Genomic DNA, 23,884 nt, shown 5'->3' with positions numbered 1-23,884 from the left:
TTGCAGGACCTCTCAAGCTCCATCAGATTGGATGGGGAGCGTCGGTGCACAGCCATTTTCAGGTCTCTCCAGAGATGTTCAATCGGTTCAAGGCTGGGCTCTGGCTGGGCCACTCATGGACATTAACAGAGTTGTCCCGTAGCCACTCCTTTGTTATCTTGGCTGTGTGCTTAGGGTCGTTGTCCTGTTGGAAGATGAACCTTTGCCCCAGTCTGAGGTCCAGAATGCTCTGGAGCAGGTTTTCATCAAGGATGTCTCTGTACATTGCTACATTCATCTTTTCCTTGACCCTGACTAGTCTCCTAGTTCCTGCCGCTGAAATCCCCACAGCATGATGCTGCCACCACCATGCTTCACTGTAGGGATGGTATTGGCCAGGTGATGAGTGGTGCCTGGTTTCCAGACATGCGCTTGCCATTCAGGCCAAGAGTTCAATCTTTGTTTCATCAGACCAGAGAATTTTGTTTCTCATGGTCTGAGAGTCCTTAAGGTGCATTTTGGCAAACTCCAGGCAGGCCGTCATGTGCCTTTTACTGAGGAGTGGCTTCCGTCTGGCCACTCTACCATACAGGCCTTATTGGTGGAGTGCTGCAGAGATGGTTGTTCTTCTGGAAGGTTCTCCTCTCTCCACACAGAAATGCGGGAGCTCTGTCCGAGTGACCATCAGGTTCTTGGTCACCTCCCTGACTAAGACCCTTCTCCCCGATCACTCAAATTAGCCGGGTGGCCAGCTCTAGGAAGAGTCCTCGTGGTTCCAAACTTCTTCCATTTATGGATGATGGAGGCCACTGTGCTCATTGGGACCTTCAATGCTGCAGACATTTTTCTGTACCCTTCCCCAGATCTGTGCCTCGATAAAATCCTGTCTCGGAGGTCTACAGACAATTCCTTGGACTTCGTGGCTTGGTTTGTGCTCTGACATGCACTGTTAACTGTGGGACCTTATATAGACAGGTGTGTGCCTTTCCAAATCATGTCCAATCAACTGAATTTACCACAGGTGGACTCCAATCAAGTCGTAGAAACATCTCAAGGATGATCAGTGGAAACAGGATGCACCTGAGCTCAATTTTGAGTGTCATGACAAAGGCTGTGAATACTTATGTACATGTGATTTTAAAATGTTTAATTTGTAATAAATTTGCAAAGATTTCAAACAAACTTCTTTCACGTTGTCATTATGGGGTATTGTTTGTAGAATTTTGAGGAAAATAATGAATTTAATCAATTTTGGAATAAGGCTGTAACATAACAAAATGTGGAAAAAGTGAAGCGCTGTGAATACTTTCCGGATGCACTGTGTGTGTGTATATATATATATATATTACACGATCAGTCACAATATTAAAAACATCTGCCTCCTCAAGCTGCCAAAACAGCACCAAACCACATCTCAGAATAGCATTCTGAGATTATATTCTTCTCACCACAATTGTACAGAGCAGTTATCTGAGCTACCATAGACTTTGTCCATCTGTCCATTCTCTGTTGACCTCTCTCATCAGTATGGAATTTCTGTGTGCAGAACTGCCACTCACTTGATGTTATTTGTTTTTGGCACTATTCTGAGTAAATTCTAGAGACTTTTGTGCATGAAAATCCCAGAAGATCAGCTGTTACCAACAGTCTAACACCAACAATCCTCCATGTGATTATCTAATCAGCCAATCGTGTGGCAGCAGTGCATAAAATTATTCAGATACAGGTCAGAAGCTTCAGTTAATGTTCACATCAACCATCAGAATGGGGAGAAATGTGATCTCATTGATTTGGAATGTGGCATGATTGTTGGTGCCAGACGAGCTGGTTTGAGTATTTCTGTAATGGCTGATCTCCTGGGATTTTCACTCACAACAGTCTCTTGTATTTACTCTGAATGGTGCAAAAAACAAAAAACATCCAGTGAGAGGCAGTTCTGCAGACAGAAACACCTTGTTAATGAGAGTGGTCAACAGAGAATGGCAAGACAGGGTCAAACTGACAAAGTCTATTGTAACTCAGATAACCATTATGTAAAATTGTGGTGAGAAGAACAGCATCTCAGAATGCAGTTTTGGTGGCACGAGGGGGACCTAAACAATCTTAGGCAGGTGGTTTTAATGTTGTGGCTGATCGGTGTGTATATATATATATATATATACACACACATTCATACATACACACATACATACATATATACAAGGCCTTACAAAACATCTATAAGAAGTATATATTGTGGTTTCTAACATGTAGCATCTCGGACTGCAGCCTCACGGTGTTTGTCAGGGACAGTGAGGCTGCCGAACCGTTTGCTGTGTCGTACGGGGCTAGAACGTGTTGGATGAGGAGAGACAGGAGAGGAACGAGGCTGCATGTCCTGAAAAAAAAAAAAAAGACAGATATAAAGAGTACAGAGACATAAAGCAGATAATATGAAGCCTCTTAAAATTTGCTACTCACTTTCTACTACGCACGATTTATTAATCATTCACAATATAATGAGTAATAAGAAACAAAGTGTGTGCAAGTGCATGTGTGTGTGTGTGTGTGTGTGTGTATATGTATACTCACATGGCTGAAGAGTTCATTGGTGAGCCCCAGGTAGTTGTGCAGGGCCAGAACTGTCACTCTCTGAAGACGCACCATGATGATCTACAGATGGACAAAACAGGACACAGGACATCACTTATTCAGCACATAAAGTGTCCTTATAAACACACCGTTTGAATCCCTGTATGAATCCAGACCTGCACAACTCGCACAAGGCTTTCAGGGTATTTCTCAAAGATGGACAGGAAGGCATCCACAGGCAGTCTGAGGACAGTGGACACTTCTGCTGCTCTCGCTGACACGGTCTTATATGGTCGCTGGTGACCCTGAAATAAACAAATACACACATTCAAACAACTTTAATTACTGAATTCTACATAATATCCATAGCATGTCATTTCCTATGGGGATTTTCCAATATAAAGTGGGATTTATGAGTTGTTGACACATAACATGTCCATTAGTGCTGTCAGTCGATTACAAATTTTATGGCAATTAATTGTATAATTTTTTGTAGTTAATCGCAATTAATCACAGATTTTAGAAGTCTCTGACAGGGAAGCACTGGCAGAGATTATTTGTAGGTATATGGATGAGGATATACAAATTGAAGAAATAGTTGATGCAATTGCTTCCTTGAAAACAGGCAAGGCCCCAGGTCCTGATGGTTTCCCGTCCGATTGTTATAAAGCATTTTCTAAATTATTATGCCCATTATTACTTTTGTTTTTTTTAGAGAGCCACCAAAATTCTAAATTACTCCCAACCTTTTATCGAGCTACTATCTTATTAATTCTCAAGAAAGATAACCCCCCCTGACTGCAGTTCTTATCGTCCCATATCGCTTTTAAATTGTGACTACAAGATACTAGCTAAAATATTATCTATGCAGCTTGAAATAACTTGCATAGAGTAATTTCACCTGATCAAACTGGTTTTGTTCGAGACAGACACTCTTTTTTTAATATTAGGCATCTTTTTAATGTTTTATATTCAACTCATTCCAATAATGCGGAAGTTGTGGTCTCACTAGACGCTGAGAAAGCATTTGACCGAATTGAGTGGGACTATCTTATAAATGTTTTGGAGAGGTTTGGATTTCAATTTTTTTATTGAATTCTGCTGCATTAAGTATCTCATCTTCAGAGTTGTTAATAACCAATTTAGGTACCTGGGTGTCCAAGTGATACGTAGACATGCTTATTTAAAGCCAATTTTAGCCCTTAATTTGATCTCACAAAATCTTTGTTTTTTTTCATGGAAACCCCTTCCTCTCTCATTGATGGGAAGGGTAAATGCAGTTAAAATGAAAATTCTTCCCAAATTTTTATATTTAATTCAATGTTTACCCATATTTATTCCTAAGTAATTATTCTTCTGTCTGGAAAAAACTCTCTCTTCATTTATTTGGAATAACAAACTCATCTTGTTAACCCAAAGGAGGTGGGAGGTTTGGCTTTACCTAACTTTCAAACTTACTACTGGGCAGCCAACTTTAGAAACGTATTGTACTGAGTACAACGTACAACATTGCAATTGTGTAAACATCTCTGGGTGCAAATAAAGGCGGTATGTTGTACCCAAGTCACATTAACATCTATGCTCTATTCTCCGATCCCTCCTACTCATCGTAATTTGATTAAGAAACCAATTGTTAAACATTCTCTGAGGATTTGGACTTAAGTGTCTTTCTTCAGCTGCACCCAGTGCCAATAATGTTTCCTTTCCACCCTCTCTTTTTGATGGGGCTTTCAATATTTGGAAGTCACAAGGTCTAATTACGATTGATCAACCATTTTTAGACAATAATTTTGCTTCGTTTAACCAACTTAAAGAAAAATTTTCTTTGTCTAATTCACATTTATTCCGGTATTTTCAAACTCTGAGCTTTGCCCGTAAACATCTCCCGGAGTTCCCCTCTGCCTCTCCTAGTGGTGTCCTGGAGTGTATTTTAAATCAGCATATATGGGGTAACATTTCAAAGATTTATAATATAATTAATGACAAACAAACCCCATCTAATAGGTCATTAAAATCTCTCTGGGAGGAGGATTTGAGTATTATGTTAGTATTATGTTAGAAAATTAAACTTAGGATACTGTCTTAAAAAGGATACATTCTTCTTCAATTAGCTCTAGGCATAGGCTTATTCAATTTAAGGTAGTACATCATATTAATTGGTCTAGGGTGCAACTCCACAAGATATTTCCTGATTTGGACCCCACCTGTCCACGCTGTATTGTGAAACCAGCCTCTCTGTTTCATTCTTTTTGGTCCTGTTCTAAGTTATTAAGGTTTTGGGGGAGAAGTTTTAGTTGTTTCTCAGACATTTTTACACAGTAATAGACCCCAACCCTTTGACAGCATTATTTGGGGTTCTTCCAGAAAATGTTAAACTGACAACTTTAGAGATTGATAATATTCCACTTTGCACATTGTTGGCTAGACGACTTATACTAATGAATTGGAAGCTGCCATCTCCACCATCCTATCGACAGAGGGGTTTTGACCTACTTTTTGCCCTCAAACTTGAGAAGATTAAATTTGGAGTCAGAATGAAACCCGATCTCTTAATAAAATCTTGGAGCTCATTTTTAGATTACTTTAAGGAGACAGGCTTTAAAGTGTTTTCTTTTTCTTTTCTTGTTATTTGGATGTTTAGTATGTGTATATACATATTTTATTGTAATTATATGTGGGCATTTATCATGCTTTTCTTTCTTCCACTTTCTAAAATAAATAAAAATAAAAATTGGATTATATTATATTTCATTTATTAAACCTGTGAACGTAAAAGACAATGTCGATTTAAAAATCAGATGTCTTGAAGATTTTTCCTCCTGCCTGAAAAACATTTCTTTAAAATTAGAATATAATCGAATTTGGTAATATTTCAGATAAAAATTTGAATTTAGTTTCTCAGTCCTTTTGACAACCCTAATATCCATAAGATTTTTTATGTCAAAACATCTGTTGTCTTTTAGTTCATTTTAAAATGTCATTTGGTGTGACAATAAATTTTTTTAATTAAATTCACACCACATGACATATCAACTTACCAGAAGTATTTAATATCTACTACTTGTCTTAAATGACAGCAGTTTGACCTTGTGGTCAGGACCATTTTCACGAACAACATAGATGAGTGAAGAAAAAGACAATCAGAGGTTGTGTAATGTGCAGGGTTGGGAGGGTTGCTTTTAAAATGTCATCCACTACAGATTACAGAATACATGCTTTAAAATGTAATTTTTTATGTATTCCATTAGATTACTCAAAGTCAGTAATGCAATATAAATACTTTGGATTACTTCAAGCACTGGCAGATTTTTTTCCCACTTGTTTTGACTATAAACAAGTTATTAACAAGTGAAAAGATCTGCCAGTACAGTAAGACAAAATACACTTATATTAAAAATACATTCTCTGAAAAAGGCCTAAATATATTATGCAGTGTAGCTTCTAAAAAAAGATTGATCTTGTTTTAAGGATTTTTAGATATTTCTTTACAGAAAAACATTACAACAATTATCATCAAGAATAAGATTGTTGCTTTAATATCAAAAGTCTCACTGGAGAGGAATAAATCTAATCTAATGTGGATTTCCTTGATAGAAAAAATATGATTGTGCCTGGTAAAAGGTGCAAGTAAAACGGCTAGAAATAGCATTTAAGCTTAGCATAAAGCTAAATGTTCACATGACAATTTACACAAGGTATATTTCTATTTCTGCTGCTCCAAACTTTCTTCAAAATTAATTCTCTGTCTCCTCGTATGAATGTCACATATCTAAAGAAAGTTTTTCACCGCTGTTCAAATGCTCTTTGGAACGCTCTTACATATTTTAAATACATAATCCCGTTACATGTATTCCGTTACTCCCCAACCCTGGTAATGTGTTATATAATAATACAAGCTCTTGCCTGCATTGAAATGGCAGAGAAAGTGGAATTGTGGGTGTGACTCACTGTGATGACATCAAGGATGCTTAGCAGACTGTGAACACTGTCTCCAGGGAAAACCTCTTTGACCACTCCATCCTTCCCATCCTGAGCCACCAAATGAAAGAGAGATATAGAGAGAGATATAGAGAGAGACAGAGAGAGATATATATATATATATATATATATATAGAGAGAGAGAGAGAGAGAGAGAGAGAGAGAGAGAGAGGTGAGTCACAATCAAACAAGCACATATTATTGTACACAGAAAACTGCTTTATATTAATTGTGGCACAACAATGCATTTACACACATACACACCTGTCCAGTAAGACATAACTCCAGCTTGCCATCCTGTACCACATAAATACTGCTGTCAGGCTGACCGGGTCTGAAGACATATTCACCTTGCTGGAACTGTAGAAACACCATGTGCTTACACAGCTCCAGAAACAATGGCTTCTCAAAGTGACCCAACACACTAAAAGAGAGAGACAGAAAAAACAATGCCACACAAATGTACTGTAGTTAATAACTGCATAAGAGACTTGTAATAACTATTAAAGTAAATAAATTTTTTTCATCATATTGCACTGCTCTAAGGAATAGTTGCTTCTATTTGGTCAATCTCTGCATTCTGTGGTCAAATAATCTTTAGAATTGACTGTTGTCCCAAACAACCAAATTCCCTAGCAGTGCTCATTCCATGTCTTCTCACATAACAGAATAGAGGTGCTCCGATACTAAAATTTTGGCTTTGATACGATACCAGCCCCGGTACCCTGGTAAAATCTGATTAATTGTCAAATTGTAATCGTTTTCTCAAAAATGTCACATCCCGTAAAATTTTGCTAATATCACTATAATGGAGTATGGTACCGAAATCAGCAACAAGATTTAATCGTACCGTTTTCAAATGTTTGGTTTTGCAATATTTCATTAATACCAGTATACAGTGTAACCTTTTAACAGAATTAACTTCCACTCAAATCAATAATAACCATTTATTTATTTACGTGGTAAGTAAAGTATCAGTGTAAAAAGCAGGATAATGAAAAGTCATACAGACATTTTCAGAAAATTAAGGCCCTTTGGGGTAATACAAAATCATCTTGTTTATTTATCCTGATTAGGGTAGTCTGGCTTCATTCTGTGATATATTTAGTTACCGAATGACTGTACATTATACCTTACATTTCACATGTAAAACAATGAACACACACACTGGGAGCGTACCGGACATTCTTGAGCATATAGAGCACTTCAGATGGCAGGTGAGAATTGGCCACGTCAAACTCTGTGAGATCTGCCTCCAGCACTGAGGGAGGAGGCTCCTTCATCTGCAAAGTGGGCACTTCCTTCTTAAAGCGCAGGATCCTGAGACGGAGACAGAGAGAGTCATGAAATGTGACTTAGGGAATCCTCTGGGCCAATAAAAATGACCAAATAATTTAACAAATGCAAGATACTTTTTGGCAATGTTCAGCATCTTTTGTTTCTTTTTGAGCCGGGGTCTGGAGGAGGAGGTGGAGCCCACAAGAGAGGAGGTTGACTCAGACACTTTCCTCATAATCTTTCTCCCATAAAACAAGACTTTGTCTCTTTTACGAAAACGATACTTCGGTGCTTCCTGAGCCTCAAGTTCTGAGAGGAGATACAACAATTACAGACATATTCATCAAATTAAATTATTACAAATCTAGATGACTTGATAGTTTTACACTAAACAACCAAGAAGAAAAAGATCAAAAGAAAAAACAGGAAATGAACGATATTTAAATTAAATAGCATGAATTAGTATTAGGAACACTTACGGCGGAGCTTGATCCTGCGGAGGACAAAAAATATGAGGACAGCGATGAGAACGATGGTGACGCCAGCGCCGATCACGATTCCCACCACCTGAAGAGAAAATGATAGACAGAGAAATAGAATAATCTAGAGAACACTTGAGTGCCATTCAAAAGGCAAACTCAAGCTTAATGGAAAATAAACTGATTCTCTGTAACAGTGTATGTATATTCTTGTGTATTTACTTACCATGCTTGTCTGTAACTGATCCTCCACTAAAGACTTAATGGTTCCAAATCCCTCCTGTTGCTAAACACAATAGATATTAATATAATCCATGTCGCAGAATGTGACAAAAATGTGGGGGTCCCCATAGTGAATTTCAATTTTTTTTTACACTGTTACCCATCATTTACAACACTACAAAACCTGAAGAGACCATTTCAATTAATCAATTCAATAGAATTATTGACATTTATGGATGAAAGGTAAAAATACCCCTGAAAATCAATTCAAGGGGGCAAATACTGCTTCTTCATATAACTAATTTCTGACAGTACAACCTGTTTTTGCTGAGCTGAAAGACAGCACTGAGGTCAAAAATATATATATTGGCAGCTAAAAGTTTGGAATAATGTAGAGATTTTGTTGTTTTGGAAGGAAATTGGTACTTTAATTAAAAAATGTGGCATTCAACAGATCACAAAGTATAGTCAGGACATTACTGATGTAAAAAATATCCTCACTATTTGATCAAAATTATTTTTGAATCATGCTAAATTGCTAATTTGGTAAAAGAAAATTTCTTGCCATTATATCAAACACAGTTGAAAGCTATTTGGTTCATTAAATGAAGCTTAATATTGTCTTTGTGTTTGTTTTTGAGTTGTCACAGTATGCAATAGACTGGCATGTCATAAGGTCAAATATGGCAAAAAATAAACTGCTTTCTCTAGAAACAAGTCAGTCAATCATTGTTTTGAGGAATGAAGGCTATACAATGCTTGAAATGACCAAAAACTGAAGATTTCATGTAAAGGTGTACACTAAAGTCTTCAAAGACAAAGGACAACTGGCTCCAACAAGGACAGAAAGAGATGTGGAAGGCCAGATGTACAACTAAACAAGAGGATAAGTACATCAGAGTCTCTAGTTTGAGAAATAGATGCATCACATGTCCTCAGCTGACAACTTCATTGAAATCTACCCACTCAACACCAGTTTCATGTACAACAGTAAAGAGAAGACTCAGGGGTGCAGGCCTTATTAGAAGAATTGCAAAGAAAAAGCCACTTTTGAAACAGAAAATCAAAAAGAAAAGGTTTGAGTGGACAAAGAAACACAGACACTGGACAACAGATAATTGGAAAAGAGTGTTATGGATCTTAACCCCATTGAGCTTTTGTGGGATCAGCTAGACTGTAAAGTGCGTGAGAAGTGCCCGACAAGACACATCTATGGCAAGTGCAACAGGAAGTGTGGGGTGAAATGTCATCTGAGTATCTGGACAAACTGACTGCTAGAATGCCAAGGATCTGCAAAGCTGTCATTGCTGCACATGGAGGATTTGAAGTTGTTTTAGAAGTTCTAATAAATGTTTTCAAATTGTAATAGTAATTTTTCACATTATTAATGTCCTGACTATACATTAAGATCAGTTGAATGCCACTCTATTGAATAAAAGTACCAATTTCTTTCCATAAGAGCAAAATCTGTACATTATTCCAGACTTTTGGCCACCAGTATACATATACATACATACATATATATATATATATATATATATATATATATATATATATATATATATATATATGCAAAAAGACAGATATAGTGTCTGGTTCATGATGAGAGAGATAAAGAAAGAGGGAAGGAAATGAAGAAAGATGGCATATGATAAACCCTATTAATCTCTGCGCCACAATTTTTCAGAGCTATCGCATGTCTTCAAGTGGCTTTGAATAAAATGCACGAGTCATATGAACTGCTTTAATGGGGTTTTTATGGTTCTTTTATGTCAATTTTGGAGCTTGACAGTAATGACCATGACTAACACACAGTATTAGATTTGGATTGGGCTCATCGGACCGATACCCGATCCATCGAAAAGCTTCAGTATCAGAGCCAATACCGATCCAGGTATCGGATCGGTGCATCCCTATGTTCAATGATGAAAACTAACTATATTTTTACATATGTGTTAGATCCTTTGTCAACATGAGGAACTACTTCAATACAGAATTGGTAGATTTTATCTTGAGTGTTTCTGGTGAGTCAGGGAGATGTTAACATGCATCACTGGACTTATCTAGAGACACTAATCAGTGAGCAGCATTTACTCAGTGTAACATACATTTGTATTAAAGGAATGTCTGTACATTGTCATAACTTGACGGAGAAATTGTTGATCTCTCAGTACAAGGCCTTGTGATATTGGGCAATCTTTGAACAGAGTGATGGGTGTGTGCAATTCTTGCTGGAACAAGAAGGCTTATTAAGGCCTATTCACACCAAGAATTTTCTTTCTAAACAAGCTTTTGAATAGGAACAATGGATTCCCATGGTTCTATTCAAACTGGGTCTGACAAATCCTCCGGCAACATTTCTATTTTTATTTTTTTTCGGAGAACAGTCCAAAAGATTTTCTTCAGACAGTGATGAAAACTGCCTGACCAATGAGATAAGTCAGATTTTAGAAGATTTTCCAGAGTCACTGCTGCTGCACATCCCAGCGTGTTGGTGGCACAAATCAACTGGCAAACAGCGGTGTAAGGATCTTTTACTCGTCTCATGCACAAAAACTCTGAATTCAATGCAAATATGCAGTAAATAAATAATATAGAAGCTGTAAACATGTTATTTCTTTTTTATAATATATATATATATATATATATGTGTGTGTGCTAAAACCTCATTTTATATAATATATTTGGTGTTTTGTCTTAATGTACATTATTTCATATTTATATAACTTTGCCTGATATTTTATTCATGCATTAAAAACAGCAGAGATTCAGCACTTCGTTTGGACTAAGCTCATATTAAAATATAACAAAGACTCTTTACATGCAATACTTTACCACGAGTGCAGACAAATGAATTGCTGAACCTCACTCCTGTTAGGGATAAATTGCAAAGATAAATTAATTGTTCCTGTAATGGTGCTATTTTTCTCTCCTATGGTTCTCTACAACTATGAAATAATTAAATCAAGAAAAGATAATGAGGCTGTGTCTTCTTTTATATTGTTTTTAATGTTATGCATCATATTTTATGATACACCTGTTTTACTTAATGTATGTTATTTCACGTGTATTTATATTACTGTTCCTTGTGTTATCCAGGCATTAAATAAAGAAGCTGGGTGCGAGAGTTAGTTTGGAATATACTTGCAGCAAAATACATGCATAAATATAAAGACATAAACACGGGATGTATGCAAAAGCGCCCTTTACTCATTTTATACTTACTATAGTTTTAGATACGGACACGGGTCCGTCTGACATCAGAGTTCAGTTTGTTTGGTTGATGTGAAAACTGTTTTCTGAAATCGGGTGAGCACCAACAAACCACATCCGAGTCTGCATGACACTGTGGCCCGAGGTAACATTTATTTGAATTCTGTTATGATTATCAGTGCCTGCCCACTTTTTCAGCCATCTTGGTTCCGAGAGTACTTCATAACACCATTTCAAGCCATGAACTACGCCAACCAGCTCTGATGCGAATCACAACTTTAAAAACTTTGATTTGAAGCAAAAAATAATAATTTTATTCACAGGAAGACAAAAGGTACAAGACTGATTGTGATTGATGTAATCGAATTAAACATACTGTACAAATATAAAGCTTCAATGAAAGTTGTTGATTAGAAGTATAAAAACAATCTGTTTAAAGTATATTGCATAATAATCAGATTTATTTAAATATTTAAGTAGTTTGAAAGTGTAGGGAGCACAGTAGGGACACGGTTGTGTCATTCACCGTGCATCATTGTAGTGGTCGGTTCGTGATTCTATGATTGGTGGATTTTCCCACTCAGGATCATGGCTAGTGTAGTTCTTAACCAGAAATTCAGCTATTAAACAATGCGGACTGATGGCGTCAACAGAATACACCATTGATTATCACCTCGTAGCTCATGGTAGGTCTGTCTTTAAAAGTTTATAAGTTATCAGAAATAAACAATTCCACTATGGTAAAAAGTTATTGGATTTTTACTTCCAGAACCAGACTGTGAGCCACGATTGATGTCAAATAATTTGCCTTTTCTATCATAATGCATTTGTCATTGCTGCCTGTCTCTACAGAAATTGCCTTGAGCATGCAGCTTGCATTATTTGCATCTTATGAGACAAGCAGAAGCAAGGGATGTTGTGGGATCAAACTCAAATTCGGATCAAGCAATCAAACAAAGTGTGAAAACAGCCTAAGACAAGCCTCTTCCCTCCCTGTGTACTTGAAATCAAGCCTCTGCATTACACTCAAGATGACTCACCTTTAAAGTAGTTAGGAAAAACTCCTCTTATGGGTTTTGGGTAAGTGGGTGTGTGTTTGGTAACAGGTTGGTAAAGCTCACCTCTAGAAGCTCTGCAGACTCTGGGCCCGATGTACTCTGTCCCATTCTACCTCAGCGCACAGCTGGGCCATCTAACAGTCACTGCAATACACAGCAAGGCAACAGGCTTCATGCAACATGCAAAAAACAGTGTCTCACACCCACAGAGTCAGTTAGGATTGCTACAGGCTGAAAAGAAGCTAGTTAAAATAACTCAAACTTATTTTACGTGTTGGCTATTTCGTATGATTTTGTACAAGTTTGTTTGTATACATTTTTACGAATTCATCACGTGCAAATGCCCGGATGTCTAATGCTGTAAACATGAGTTTTGGACACGAAGCGTTCAGGACATGCTTATTAATATTATGCCCTTACCCAAACCCCTTATCTAAACCTAACCAATCAGTAGAATGTATAAACATGATAGGAAGCTGTTGTGTGTGACAGAAGCAAGAAATTGTCAGGTTTAATGGAAACTAGGGCGGCCCCCAACCCAAGATTCTCATAGACGACTAGTAGGTGTTAGTTTAAGCTATTTGCCGACTAGTTGTTACACTTTATGATATTAATTTAATTACTTAAATATATACAGTATATATATATACAGGTGAAACTCGAAAAATTAGAATATCGTGCAAAAGTTCATTAATTTCAGTAATTCAACTTAAAAGGTGAAACTAATATATTATATAGACTCATTACAAGCAAAGTAAGATATTTCAAGCCTTTATTTGATATAATTTTGATGATTATGGCTTACAGCTTATGAAAACCCCAAATTCAGAATCTCAGAAAATGTGAATATTGTGAAAAGGTTCAGTATTGTAGGCTCAAAGTGTCACACTTTAATCAGCTAAACACCTGCAAAGGGTTCCTGTGCCTTTAAATGGTCTCTCAGTCTGGTTCAGTTGAATTCACAATCATGGGGAAGACTGCTGACCTGACAGTTGTGCAGAAAACCATCATTGACAACCTCCACAAGGAGGGAAAGCCTCAAAAGGTAATTGCAAAAGAAGTTGGATGTTCTCAAAGTGCTGTAACAAAGCACATTAATAGAAAGTTAAGTGGAAGGGAAAAGTGTGGAAGAAAAAGGTGCACAAGCAGCAGGGATGACCGTAGCCTGGAGAGGATTGTCAGGAAAAGGCCATTCAAATGTGTGGGGAGCTTCACAAGGAGTGGACTGAGGCTGGAGTTACTGCATCAAGAGCCACCACACACAGACGGGTCCTGGACATGGGCTTCAAATGTCAAACATCTTACCTGGGCTAAAGAAAAAAAGAACTGGTCTGTTGCTCAGTGGTCCAAAGTCCTCTTTTCTGATGAGAGCAAATTTTGCATCTCATTTGAAAACCAAGGTCCCAGAATCTGGAGGAAGAATGGAGAGGCACACAATCCAAGATGCTTGAAGTCCAGTGTGAAGTTTCCACAGTCTGTGTTGGTTTGGGGAGCCATGTCATCGGCTGGTGTTGGTCCACTGTGCTTTATTAAGTCCAGAGTCAACGCAGCCGTCTACCGGGACATTTTAGAGCACTTCATGCTTCCTTGAGCAGACAAGCTTTATGGAGATGTTGACTTCATTTTCCAGCAGGACTTGGCACCTGCCCACACTGCCAAAAGTACCAAAACCTGGTTCAATGACCATGGTATTACTGTGCTTGACTGGCCAGCAAACTCGCATGACCTGAACCCCATAGAGAATCTATGGGGCATTGCCAAGAGAAAGATGAGAGACATGAGATCAAACAATGCAGAAGAGCTGAAGGCCGCTATTGAAGCATCTTGGTCTTCCATAACACCTCAGCAGTGCCACAGGCTGATAGCATCCATGCCACGCCGCATTGAGGCAGTAATTAATGCAAAAGGGGCCCAAACCAAGTACTGAGTACATATGCATGATTATACTTTTCAGAGGGCCGACATTTCTGTATTTAAAATCCTTTTTTTTAATTGATTTCATGTAATATTCTATTTTCTATTCTATTCGGGTTTTCATAAGCTGTAAGCCATAATCATCAAAATTATATCAAATAAAGGCTTGAAATATCTTACTTAGCTTGTAATGAGTCTATATAATATATTAGTTTCATCTTTTAAGTTGAATTACTGAAATTAATGAACTTTTGCACGATATTCTAATTTTTCGAGTTTCACCTGTATATATATATTGAGGGCATCAAATAATGATTTGAGTTCCAGGGCTGAGAAAGAATGTTATAAGTAACATTGCTAACACTGTTCTACATTACAGAGAAATACTAAACCGCAATAATGAGCCTTTAAAATATACATTTTACAAGCGCACAAACAAAGCGATATCTGCAAAAGCTGTAATGATTATAAATGTGTCAGAAAAACCAGCAAGGAGACTGTCTCGATCTCGGGGATCGACGATGATCAGAGTGATCGTCAATAGCTGATGCCTTTGATCATGTCATGACGATATTTGGCTCGTTTTCCCATGTATTAAATTATATTATTATTATTAAGCTATTATTATTATTATTATCAAATTACTATTACACATAATTTGCCTGTAGACACACAGAATAAACACACTTTATTATATTATTAAGAACAGATGACAGAAAAGCTGTCTATGCACATGTATGACACGCTGTTTGTACGGAACCGTGCAGTCTCGTGGAACACAAGCATCTAAAAGGTTCTCACTCTTTCTTTTTTTTTGCAAAAACAGTATCATCTACAAGTCCTGCAAATGACCTCAGACATCTCAGCTCAGGAGGTGCTTTGAGTTCACTTTATTTCCACAGAGCAGTTCATTGTCTGCAGACTGTACATCTGTGATAAATCATAAAAAAACTAAAACACGTACAACTCGAACCGTGATTTATATTTCAGTGATTATCATCATCATTATTATAATAATAATTATTTTTACATTTATAGTTGTTTTATGTCTTCATTTGTGCAAGAAATCTTCTGCCTGCATGCTTAGACGGATACTTGCCTGACGGTAATTGGAAAGGTGGTTATATTATTGTTTTGATCACTTCATTATTTTAATCGATTTTTAGTTTCGTTTGGAGTGCAATTTGAATTTAGAAATTTATTTTATTTAAGTTTTTAAATTTTTTTAATAAATTAATTACAATTTCATAGCAAAATTACTAAAGAAAGTATATTCACTGATCCCTCAGCCCGAAGGTTGCCGATGTAATTGGATATTGAGATATATATATATGTATATCGTGAAGGAGGGAACAAAATTTATCCACACACATGATGTATTTTCCCAGACAACGAAATACCCAACCGGCAGAGTATGCACAGTTGAAGCAGGTTCTTTGCCAGAGATGTTGCCCTTCACAAAAGTCATCTGTCAAAAAGTTGAACAACACATATTTTTTTCCCTTGAATCCAGGGTGTGCTGAGTGACTCCAGCCAGGTTTCCTAAGAAACAAAACTATCCTGGTTGCTAGGGAGGGTAGAATCACATGGGGTAACCTCCACGTGGTCCTCATTAGTGGTTCTCACTCTCAGTGGGGCGCGTGGTAATTTGTGTGTGGATCGCGGAGAGTAGCATGAGCCTCCGCATAAGGAGTCTCAGTGGTGTCGTGCACAGCAAGCCATATTATAAGATGACGGTCTAAGAAGTGGAGGCAACTGAGACTTGTCCTCCACCACCCGGATTGAGGTGAGTAACCATGCCACCACGAGGACCTACTAAGTAGTGGGAATAGGGCATTCCAAACTGGGGAGAAAAGGGTATGAGAGTGTGTAGAAAAAGCAAAAAATAGGTGGTTGACATGACATGGTTTTTATGTTCATGTCAATGTAATTATTATCTGTTTATATTGGTAAAAATAGCAGAACAGTAGGATAGACTTCCACAAACTATTTACAACTAAAATCAGCTAAACTGTAAGTGACAGTAAAAAGAATATATGTAAATATGTTTTCATATTATTAATGTAAACAGTGCTCACAAACAGGTCAGACAAGACAATCAGCAGACAATCAGCAATGAACAGAAGTCTCAAACAGTAGCCCCTCCCCCAGTGATGTCATTATCCCTAACAAATCCCAATATCCCACATCCACACACTTCCATATGGCCTAAATACACATCAGACACGTTATACTCCCCTCCATCATTTACATTTCCCCATCAAACCATTCCTTTTACCTCCAGTGGTAAACAACACGCTTGCTCCGACATCTCCCATCAACACTAAAATAAACGGAGTATGATGCCATCTAAAGCCTTCCAATGATGACATCACAAAGTCTGGAGGCAAACAACTGCCTGAAATCAATGGGGGTGGATAGAGGATTAGATTACCAAGATCACAGCAGACATAAAGGATTTACGTTTCATATCTGAGAGTGTGTATAAAATACACCGCTAATGACTGGCGACATGAGACTTAGCTCACTGCTTATACAGCTGAAAGATGCCTACCAATAGTTCCAGTGAGTGATTGTATCACATTGAGACTGATTACAGGGAGAGATAGCATTGAACAACTCTTGCTGTTCTTCTAACTATGACATTCAATAACAAGAGAGCGAATGAAAATCACAAGGGAATAATGAGAAAGGGTAAGAGAAAAGCTGAAATGCCAGGCAGGATTCTTTACTCACTAATGGGCATCTCCTAATAGCCATTGTCGTTGGGTAACAATGCCCTTAGTATGCAACCTTTAAGCATGAGAGAACTGGAAATAATGGACACACTTACAGACAACTGACAAACATAAATTAAACTCAAGGCTTCGAGAACCAACAAAACTGCAATGCAGAGGACTTTGACATGGTCGAGAAGTGTGAACAACACCTCTTTTTAACTTCCTATCACACACACGCTCACTCAATTATCTTTTCTTAATTTAAATGATTAAATGCACACAAAACTTAAGAGTGAAAAACACTTGAGTCTGAACTGAAGCATGACTTTGATGGCAACAATTGCTGCATACTACAACTACTCTGCTGAAAAGACAAGCATTGCTGGTCACCAGCATCTGTTGTGTTGTGGATGCTGGTATGCTGGTTTTCCTACCAGGATTCTTAGGGTTTGTTCACACTTGGCAGGTTTGGTTCAATTAAATCTGGTGCGATTGCTCTGTTAGTGTGGTTCATTTGAACAAGTGTGAACATTGCCATCTAAACCTTGGTGTGCACAAAACAAGCGGACCGAGACTGCCTGAATAGTAGAGGAACAAGCCCAAATCATTATATACTGTATAAACCAGCTTGGGTCAGCATGCTGGTCTAAACTTATTTTCCCCAAGCAGGTTACAAATAAATCAGGCCAGTCAAGTACACACAGATCAGTGAAATTGTGGTCCATTTTGTTACACTGATGATTAATGTGCGCCAAGAACTAAAACATGCCTGTGAGCCACATGCTGCTATAGCACACTGGAATCCAGGTAACATGATATTAAATATTGAATGCAGAACATAATATCAGATGCTGGAATAACGAAACAGCATCATACGTATGTCTGACCAGCTGATCATGGGTTAAACAATATGTCAACAGCAAATAAACATAACAGTACACTTAAGTTAACACACATTAAAGAAATCGCCCTCTATTAACCCCAAATAATCAGCCGTGATGTCTTGATGTTTTCTCTCTAAATAGACGCAGTGTTGTGAAGTGCTGCTGTTGAAAGTGATGCTGTGCCGTGACCTCGTCAGATAAACAACACAGCATCCTCAGGCGGGAAACTCTTTCGCCATTAACACGAATACAATAAATCAAAATTTAATACACAATGTGCTGACATATAAACTTAATGGCCAATAAGCATACTGTATACTGCACACTATGTAGTATGCTTGTTAACGTACCTGAAAGCGAGGATCCGTCCTGATCTGTCGAACAACGGACATACCGGAAACATCCGTTCAGAACGATGCGTACACTCCGCCCACTGAGTGCAGTACCCAATCAGAGACGACCATCTGGCCAATCACATTTGAGGAAAAATGACCCTCACTGAGTTCCTCCCCCACTGTTATTTACAAACGTTTGGTTAAAAGTAAAGTGAACCAGAAAAGATTACGTAATATGTGTTATGATGAGTTTAATATAAAGGTAATGTAAAAAAATATGAGTGGTGATTTTTTTAATAAAAGATGATTATTTTACATTACAGTACAAGTAAAAAAAACACCCTGTGACTCAAGAGCCTACAGCAGATAATAAATTCAAATAAGATTAAATCAAATAAAGTGATAATTCCAAGTATACTATTTCAACATATGGTGTGAGATAATAAAGCCTCAGGTCAAAGTGGGTATTCAAAATTAAGTAATCACCTTATGAGATTTGAACAGCTCACTACAATGGTGATTTCTTAACTCTTTATCTAAATGTCATTACTACCTGACCTATGCCAGGAAGTGCAGTCAGCACACAGGTAAACTTAAAAATTTAACTGAGCACTATATGTCAAAATGCTTTCATGTTGACTGCATTTTGTAGTTCCTCATCTAATTCTTAATTTTAATCATTAACTTGACACTGAGAAATTAACTGATTACATTACAGCTGTCAAATTGCACCTGAAGGTATCAACTCTCTAATATAATTTTTTGGTGCTCCTGAAATATTCAGACTGTTGACAAAAAGCACACAAATAAATTTTTCAATTAGACTGAAGAAAGGAAAAAGCCATAATTTAGTGTCATTGATTTCAAGGTGCACTCAGTCATTTTTTTCCCCCAATAAAAAAAGATTGACTCCTTAAGAAATTAATTGGAATTTTGAAACATGTATAAACGCATGACTGCTCACATGAGATGAGGACTGTAGTCTCATCAGTAACCTTTTTAAAGCTGTTTTTATTCTACATGGGGCAGGGGTGCCCTCATTGGGGCTGCCATGTTAGAATCACATAACCAGCTGAATACTATTTGCTTAATCTCAGTAACCATCTTGTTATTGGACAGTTTCACTCTTGGTTTTGAATGATGCTGCATCAGCACAACCAGGTGTCACTGTAAGTCCAAGATGACAATAGCAAAAAGTTACTTAGTGCACAAATATAGATGCTCAAATGTGATTCATAACAAAATGGTTGTTTATATAAATACTACTACTTCTACTAATATTACTTCTGTTACTACTTATAATATTAATACACACTCACTGAGCACTTTATTATGTACACCTGCTTATTAATGTGATTATCTAATCAGCCAATTGTGTGGCAGCAGTGCAATGCATACATTTATACAGATACGGGTCAGGAGCTTCAGTTAATGTTCACATCAACTATCAGAAGGTGGAAAAATGTAATCAGTGATTTCGACCATGGTATGATAGTTGGTGCCAGACGGGCTGGTTTGAGTATTTCTGTAACTGCTGATCTCCTGGGATTTTCAAGCACAACAGTCTCTAGAATTTACTCAGAATGGTCCCAAAAACAAAAAACATTTAGTGGGCGGCAGTTCTGTGGATGGAAACACCTTGTTGGTGAGAGAGGTCAACGGAGATCAACCAGGCTACGGTAACTCATATAAACCCTCGGTACAATTGTAGTGAGCAGAATAGCATCTCAGAATGCACAACACTTCGAAACATGCAGAAGACCACTTCAGGAACTTTATTAGGACCATAGTGTTCTTTATAAAGTGCTCAGTGAGTGTATGTTATAATTAGTGAGTGTACAATATATGTATAAAGGTAATTTCTGTCTGCCTGTCTCTGGCCCTGATATATTTAAATTAGCTTCTCTTAATATTAAATCACTTCTCACCATAAATTCAGTCTATATTAAAGGAATGCAATGGGTTCCTTACAAGTTAAGCTCAATCTACAACGTTTGTGGTGTAATGTTGATCACCACAAACTCCTCCGTCCTTTTCTTTAAAAAAGCAAGATTCAAAGTTACAGTGAGGCAGTTACAATGGATGTGAAAGGGGCCAATTTGAAGGTTTTAAATGCAGAAATGTGAAGCTTATAATTGGAAAAAAAAAGCACTTAATATAAAATTACTGTAATTTTTACAGTAATTTTATAGTTTGATGACATTACATCGTCAAGGCAGCAAAATGATATATATCTTTAAACATAATCTTTTTATTTTATCACACTAAAATCATATTAACATGTTTTTATTTTTTTTTATTTTGTGGCTATACTTTGAAAACAGTGAGAATTTATCATCACTGATCCTCCACCAAATTTCACAGTGGGTGCGAGACACTGTGGCTTGAAGGCCTCTCCAGGTCTCCGTCTAACCATTAGACAACCAGGTGGAGGTTCAGTGATGATCTGGGGGTCCTTCAGACAGGCTGGAATTGGGCAGATTCGTCTTTGTGAAGGACGCATGAATCAAGCCACATACAAGGTTATCCTGGAAGAAAACTTGCTTCCTTCTGCTCTGACAATGTTCCCCAACTCTGAGGATTGTTTTTTTTCCCCCAAAGCAGAACAATGCTCCATGCCACACAGCCAGGTCAATCAAGGTGTGGATGGAGGACCACCGGATCAAGACCATGTCATGGCCAGCCCAATCTCCAGACCTGAACCCCACTGAAAACCTCTGGAATGTGACCAAGCGGAAGAAGGATGACCACAAGCCATGAAACAAAGCCGAGCTGCTTGATTTTTTGTACCAGGAGTGGCATCAAGTCACCCAACAGCAATGTGAAATATTGGTAAAGAGCATGTCAACATATGAAAGCTGTGATTGAAAATCAGGGTTTTTCCATCAAATATTGATTTCTGAACTCTTCCTAAGTTAATATAATATGAACTTGTTTTCTTTGCATTTTTCAAAGTCTGAAAACACTGCATCTTTTTTTTTATTTTGACCAGTTGTCATTTTCTGCAGATAAATGCTCTAAATGACAATACATTTATTTGGAATTAGGGAGACGTTTTGTCAGTACTTTATAGAATAAAAACAAATAAAATTTTACTCAAACACGTACTTATAAATATTAAATCCTGAGAAACTGGTAATTTTTCAGTGGTCTCTTATTTTTTCCAGAGCTGATATATATATATATATATATATATATATATATATATATATATATATATATATATATATATATATATATATATATATATATATATATATATATATATTTATGAAGAGTCAATATTTTGCTTAATATGGGACTTTTATTTTGCTTCGCAAGGAGTAGGGATCCCGGATGTACATGTGTTCTGCAGACAGGCATGGAGGGAAGTAGTGCATAAACTGCGCAAATCAGTTATATCAAATCCTCAGTTTGAATTTGCGTGACACTGTCATACATATTTTTCTGAATAAATCACTCGTCCTTACAGGCGTTTTCGAGAGTTTAGAAGTCAGCAATGATTTTGAGACTGTCAAACAGAGCATGTGTCCTCTATGGATCAGTTCGCCTCAAAAGCACCCTCACAACAACGTTTTTCGACGAGATGGGAAAACCTGGAACCATCCTTCTATCCGCGTCAACTGGCATATTTGAGAACCTGGCTTTAGAAGACTGGATACACGACCACGTTGATCTGCAGAACAGAAGTATATTGCTATTATGGAGAAATTCGCCAGTGGTTGTCATCGGCAGACATCAAAATCCCTGGCAGGAGTGCAACCTTCCCTTAATGCGGCGCCTGGGGATCCCTCTAGCCAGACGCCGCAGCGGAGGCGGGACGGTTTTCCATGATTTGGGAAACATCAACATGACCTTTTTCACCTCCAAAAAGAAATACGACCGTCACAGGAATCTCAATGTTGTTACCAGCGCGTTAAAGACACTGAGGCCCAATCTAGATGTCACTGCTACAGACAGATTTGACATTTTGCTAAATGGGCATTACAAGATTTCAGGCACTGCTGCAAAGTTGGGCAGAACCTCTGCTTATCATCACTGTACATTGCTGTGTTCAGTGAATCATTCAATATTGTCACCAGTTTTGAACAGTAACACTTCTCATGTTATCAAGAGCAATGCTACCCCAAGTGTTCCTTCCCCTGTCAAAAACCTCTTGGATGAGGACCCCACTCTTGACACCAACAATATCATGGAGGCGGTTGCCTCCCAATATAATAAAGAATTTGGATTTAATAGTCCAGTCTTCATGGTTGACCCCAGTCAAGAGACTCTCACGCCTGGTATTCATAAGATGGCACAAGATCTTCTGACATGGGATTGGATTTATGGCCGGACTCCAAAGTTCCATGTTTGTGCATCTTTGGTGTTAGATGGTGTGAATGTTGAGCTTGATATGGACATTAAGAATGGCACAATTGAAAGATGTGCCATAGGCGTTCCCAAAGACTGGCTACCACCTGAGATAGTGAATGAGTTTACAACAACTTTGAATGGAAGCAGATACTGTCCAAATGAAACCGCAGTGCTGGTGGCGGCTTTCATGAGAACTAATTCACTGACAGTTGATGCTGCTATGAAAATCCATAGCTTGTATGAAGGTGTGGTTTCAGTAATGTGAATAAAAACTTGAAAGGATATCAGACTTCTTTTACTTAGGTTGTTATGAATATTGTGATACACAAATATTCCATAAACATGACAATGGACTTCAAAGAGGCCTAATTAACTCTTGAAACTCTACCCACAAATACGGTCATGTGATATGAAGCAAACACACAAATCCTCATACTAATACTATGCTGAGGCCAATCGAACAATATATTTTTAAGCATATCAGAATCATAGAGTTATCAGAATTATTTTTTTATATATATAAATGGATGCATATTTAATTTACATGCACACACACACACACACACACACAGATATATATATATATATATATATATATATATATATATATATATATATATATATATACAGTGCCAGTCCTACTCCATTTTGGCACCCTAGGCGACACCATCCAACGTATAAATATTAAAGACTTAATGCACAAATATGCTTGTAATAGAAACCATTAATAGTTTACTAGTATTAATATAGGAATAGTATAATATTATATATAATATAAACGGGGTTATAATATACGAACAAGTAATATATATTTAATTATATAGGCCTATCATATAATAATATAACATATAATGGGAAGTAGTGCTCGGTTTGCTGATATTTCTATACGCGCGTGCG

At 37.4% G+C, this 23,884-nt stretch overlaps 2 protein-coding genes across 3 annotated transcripts in view; one reads left to right on the top strand and one right to left on the bottom strand.

Moving 5' to 3' along the window:
• Positions 1 to 18,701, bottom strand: part of LOC127643970 (patatin-like phospholipase domain-containing protein 6) — a 46,181-nt gene extending 27,480 nt beyond the window's left edge. For both annotated transcript variants that reach the window (XM_052126926.1, XM_052126927.1), the window contains exons 1-11: positions 18,647 to 18,701; positions 12,842 to 12,922; positions 8,512 to 8,571; positions 8,286 to 8,373; positions 7,941 to 8,115; positions 7,708 to 7,848; positions 6,793 to 6,952; positions 6,499 to 6,579; positions 2,727 to 2,855; positions 2,551 to 2,631; positions 2,227 to 2,356 (exon numbers count right to left, since the gene is read on the bottom strand). In XM_052126926.1, the coding sequence (XP_051982886.1) occupies positions 2,227 to 2,356; positions 2,551 to 2,631; positions 2,727 to 2,855; positions 6,499 to 6,579; positions 6,793 to 6,952; positions 7,708 to 7,848; positions 7,941 to 8,115; positions 8,286 to 8,373; positions 8,512 to 8,571; positions 12,842 to 12,886 (1,090 nt within the window). In that variant the 5' untranslated portion in view covers positions 12,887 to 12,922; positions 18,647 to 18,701. The remainder of the gene's footprint in view (positions 1 to 2,226; positions 2,357 to 2,550; positions 2,632 to 2,726; positions 2,856 to 6,498; positions 6,580 to 6,792; positions 6,953 to 7,707; positions 7,849 to 7,940; positions 8,116 to 8,285; positions 8,374 to 8,511; positions 8,572 to 12,841; positions 12,923 to 18,646) is intronic.
• Positions 18,702 to 21,970: 3,269 nt separating this feature from the next.
• lipt1 (lipoyltransferase 1) lies at positions 21,971 to 23,254 on the top strand. Its single transcript, XM_052127492.1, has one exon. It carries the CDS (start codon positions 22,131 to 22,133, stop codon positions 23,250 to 23,252), a length of 1,122 nt encoding a protein of 373 aa, XP_051983452.1. The 5' UTR covers positions 21,971 to 22,130; the 3' UTR covers positions 23,253 to 23,254.
• The last annotated feature ends 630 nt before the right edge of the window (positions 23,255 to 23,884 follow it).

This window comes from Xyrauchen texanus, chromosome 5 (assembly GCF_025860055.1).
Source record: "Xyrauchen texanus isolate HMW12.3.18 chromosome 5, RBS_HiC_50CHRs, whole genome shotgun sequence".
NCBI classification, from domain to species: domain Eukaryota; kingdom Metazoa; phylum Chordata; class Actinopteri; order Cypriniformes; family Catostomidae; genus Xyrauchen; species Xyrauchen texanus.
The sequence above is the reverse complement of the archived record's forward strand: the minus strand, read 5'-3'. Positions and strand labels throughout refer to the sequence as shown.

Bases quoted from the DNA above. Each gene is read 5' to 3' on its own strand.
- lipt1 (XM_052127492.1), top strand. From the start codon at position 22,131: ATGATTTTGAGACTGTCAAACAGAGCATGTGTCCTCTATGGATCAGTT.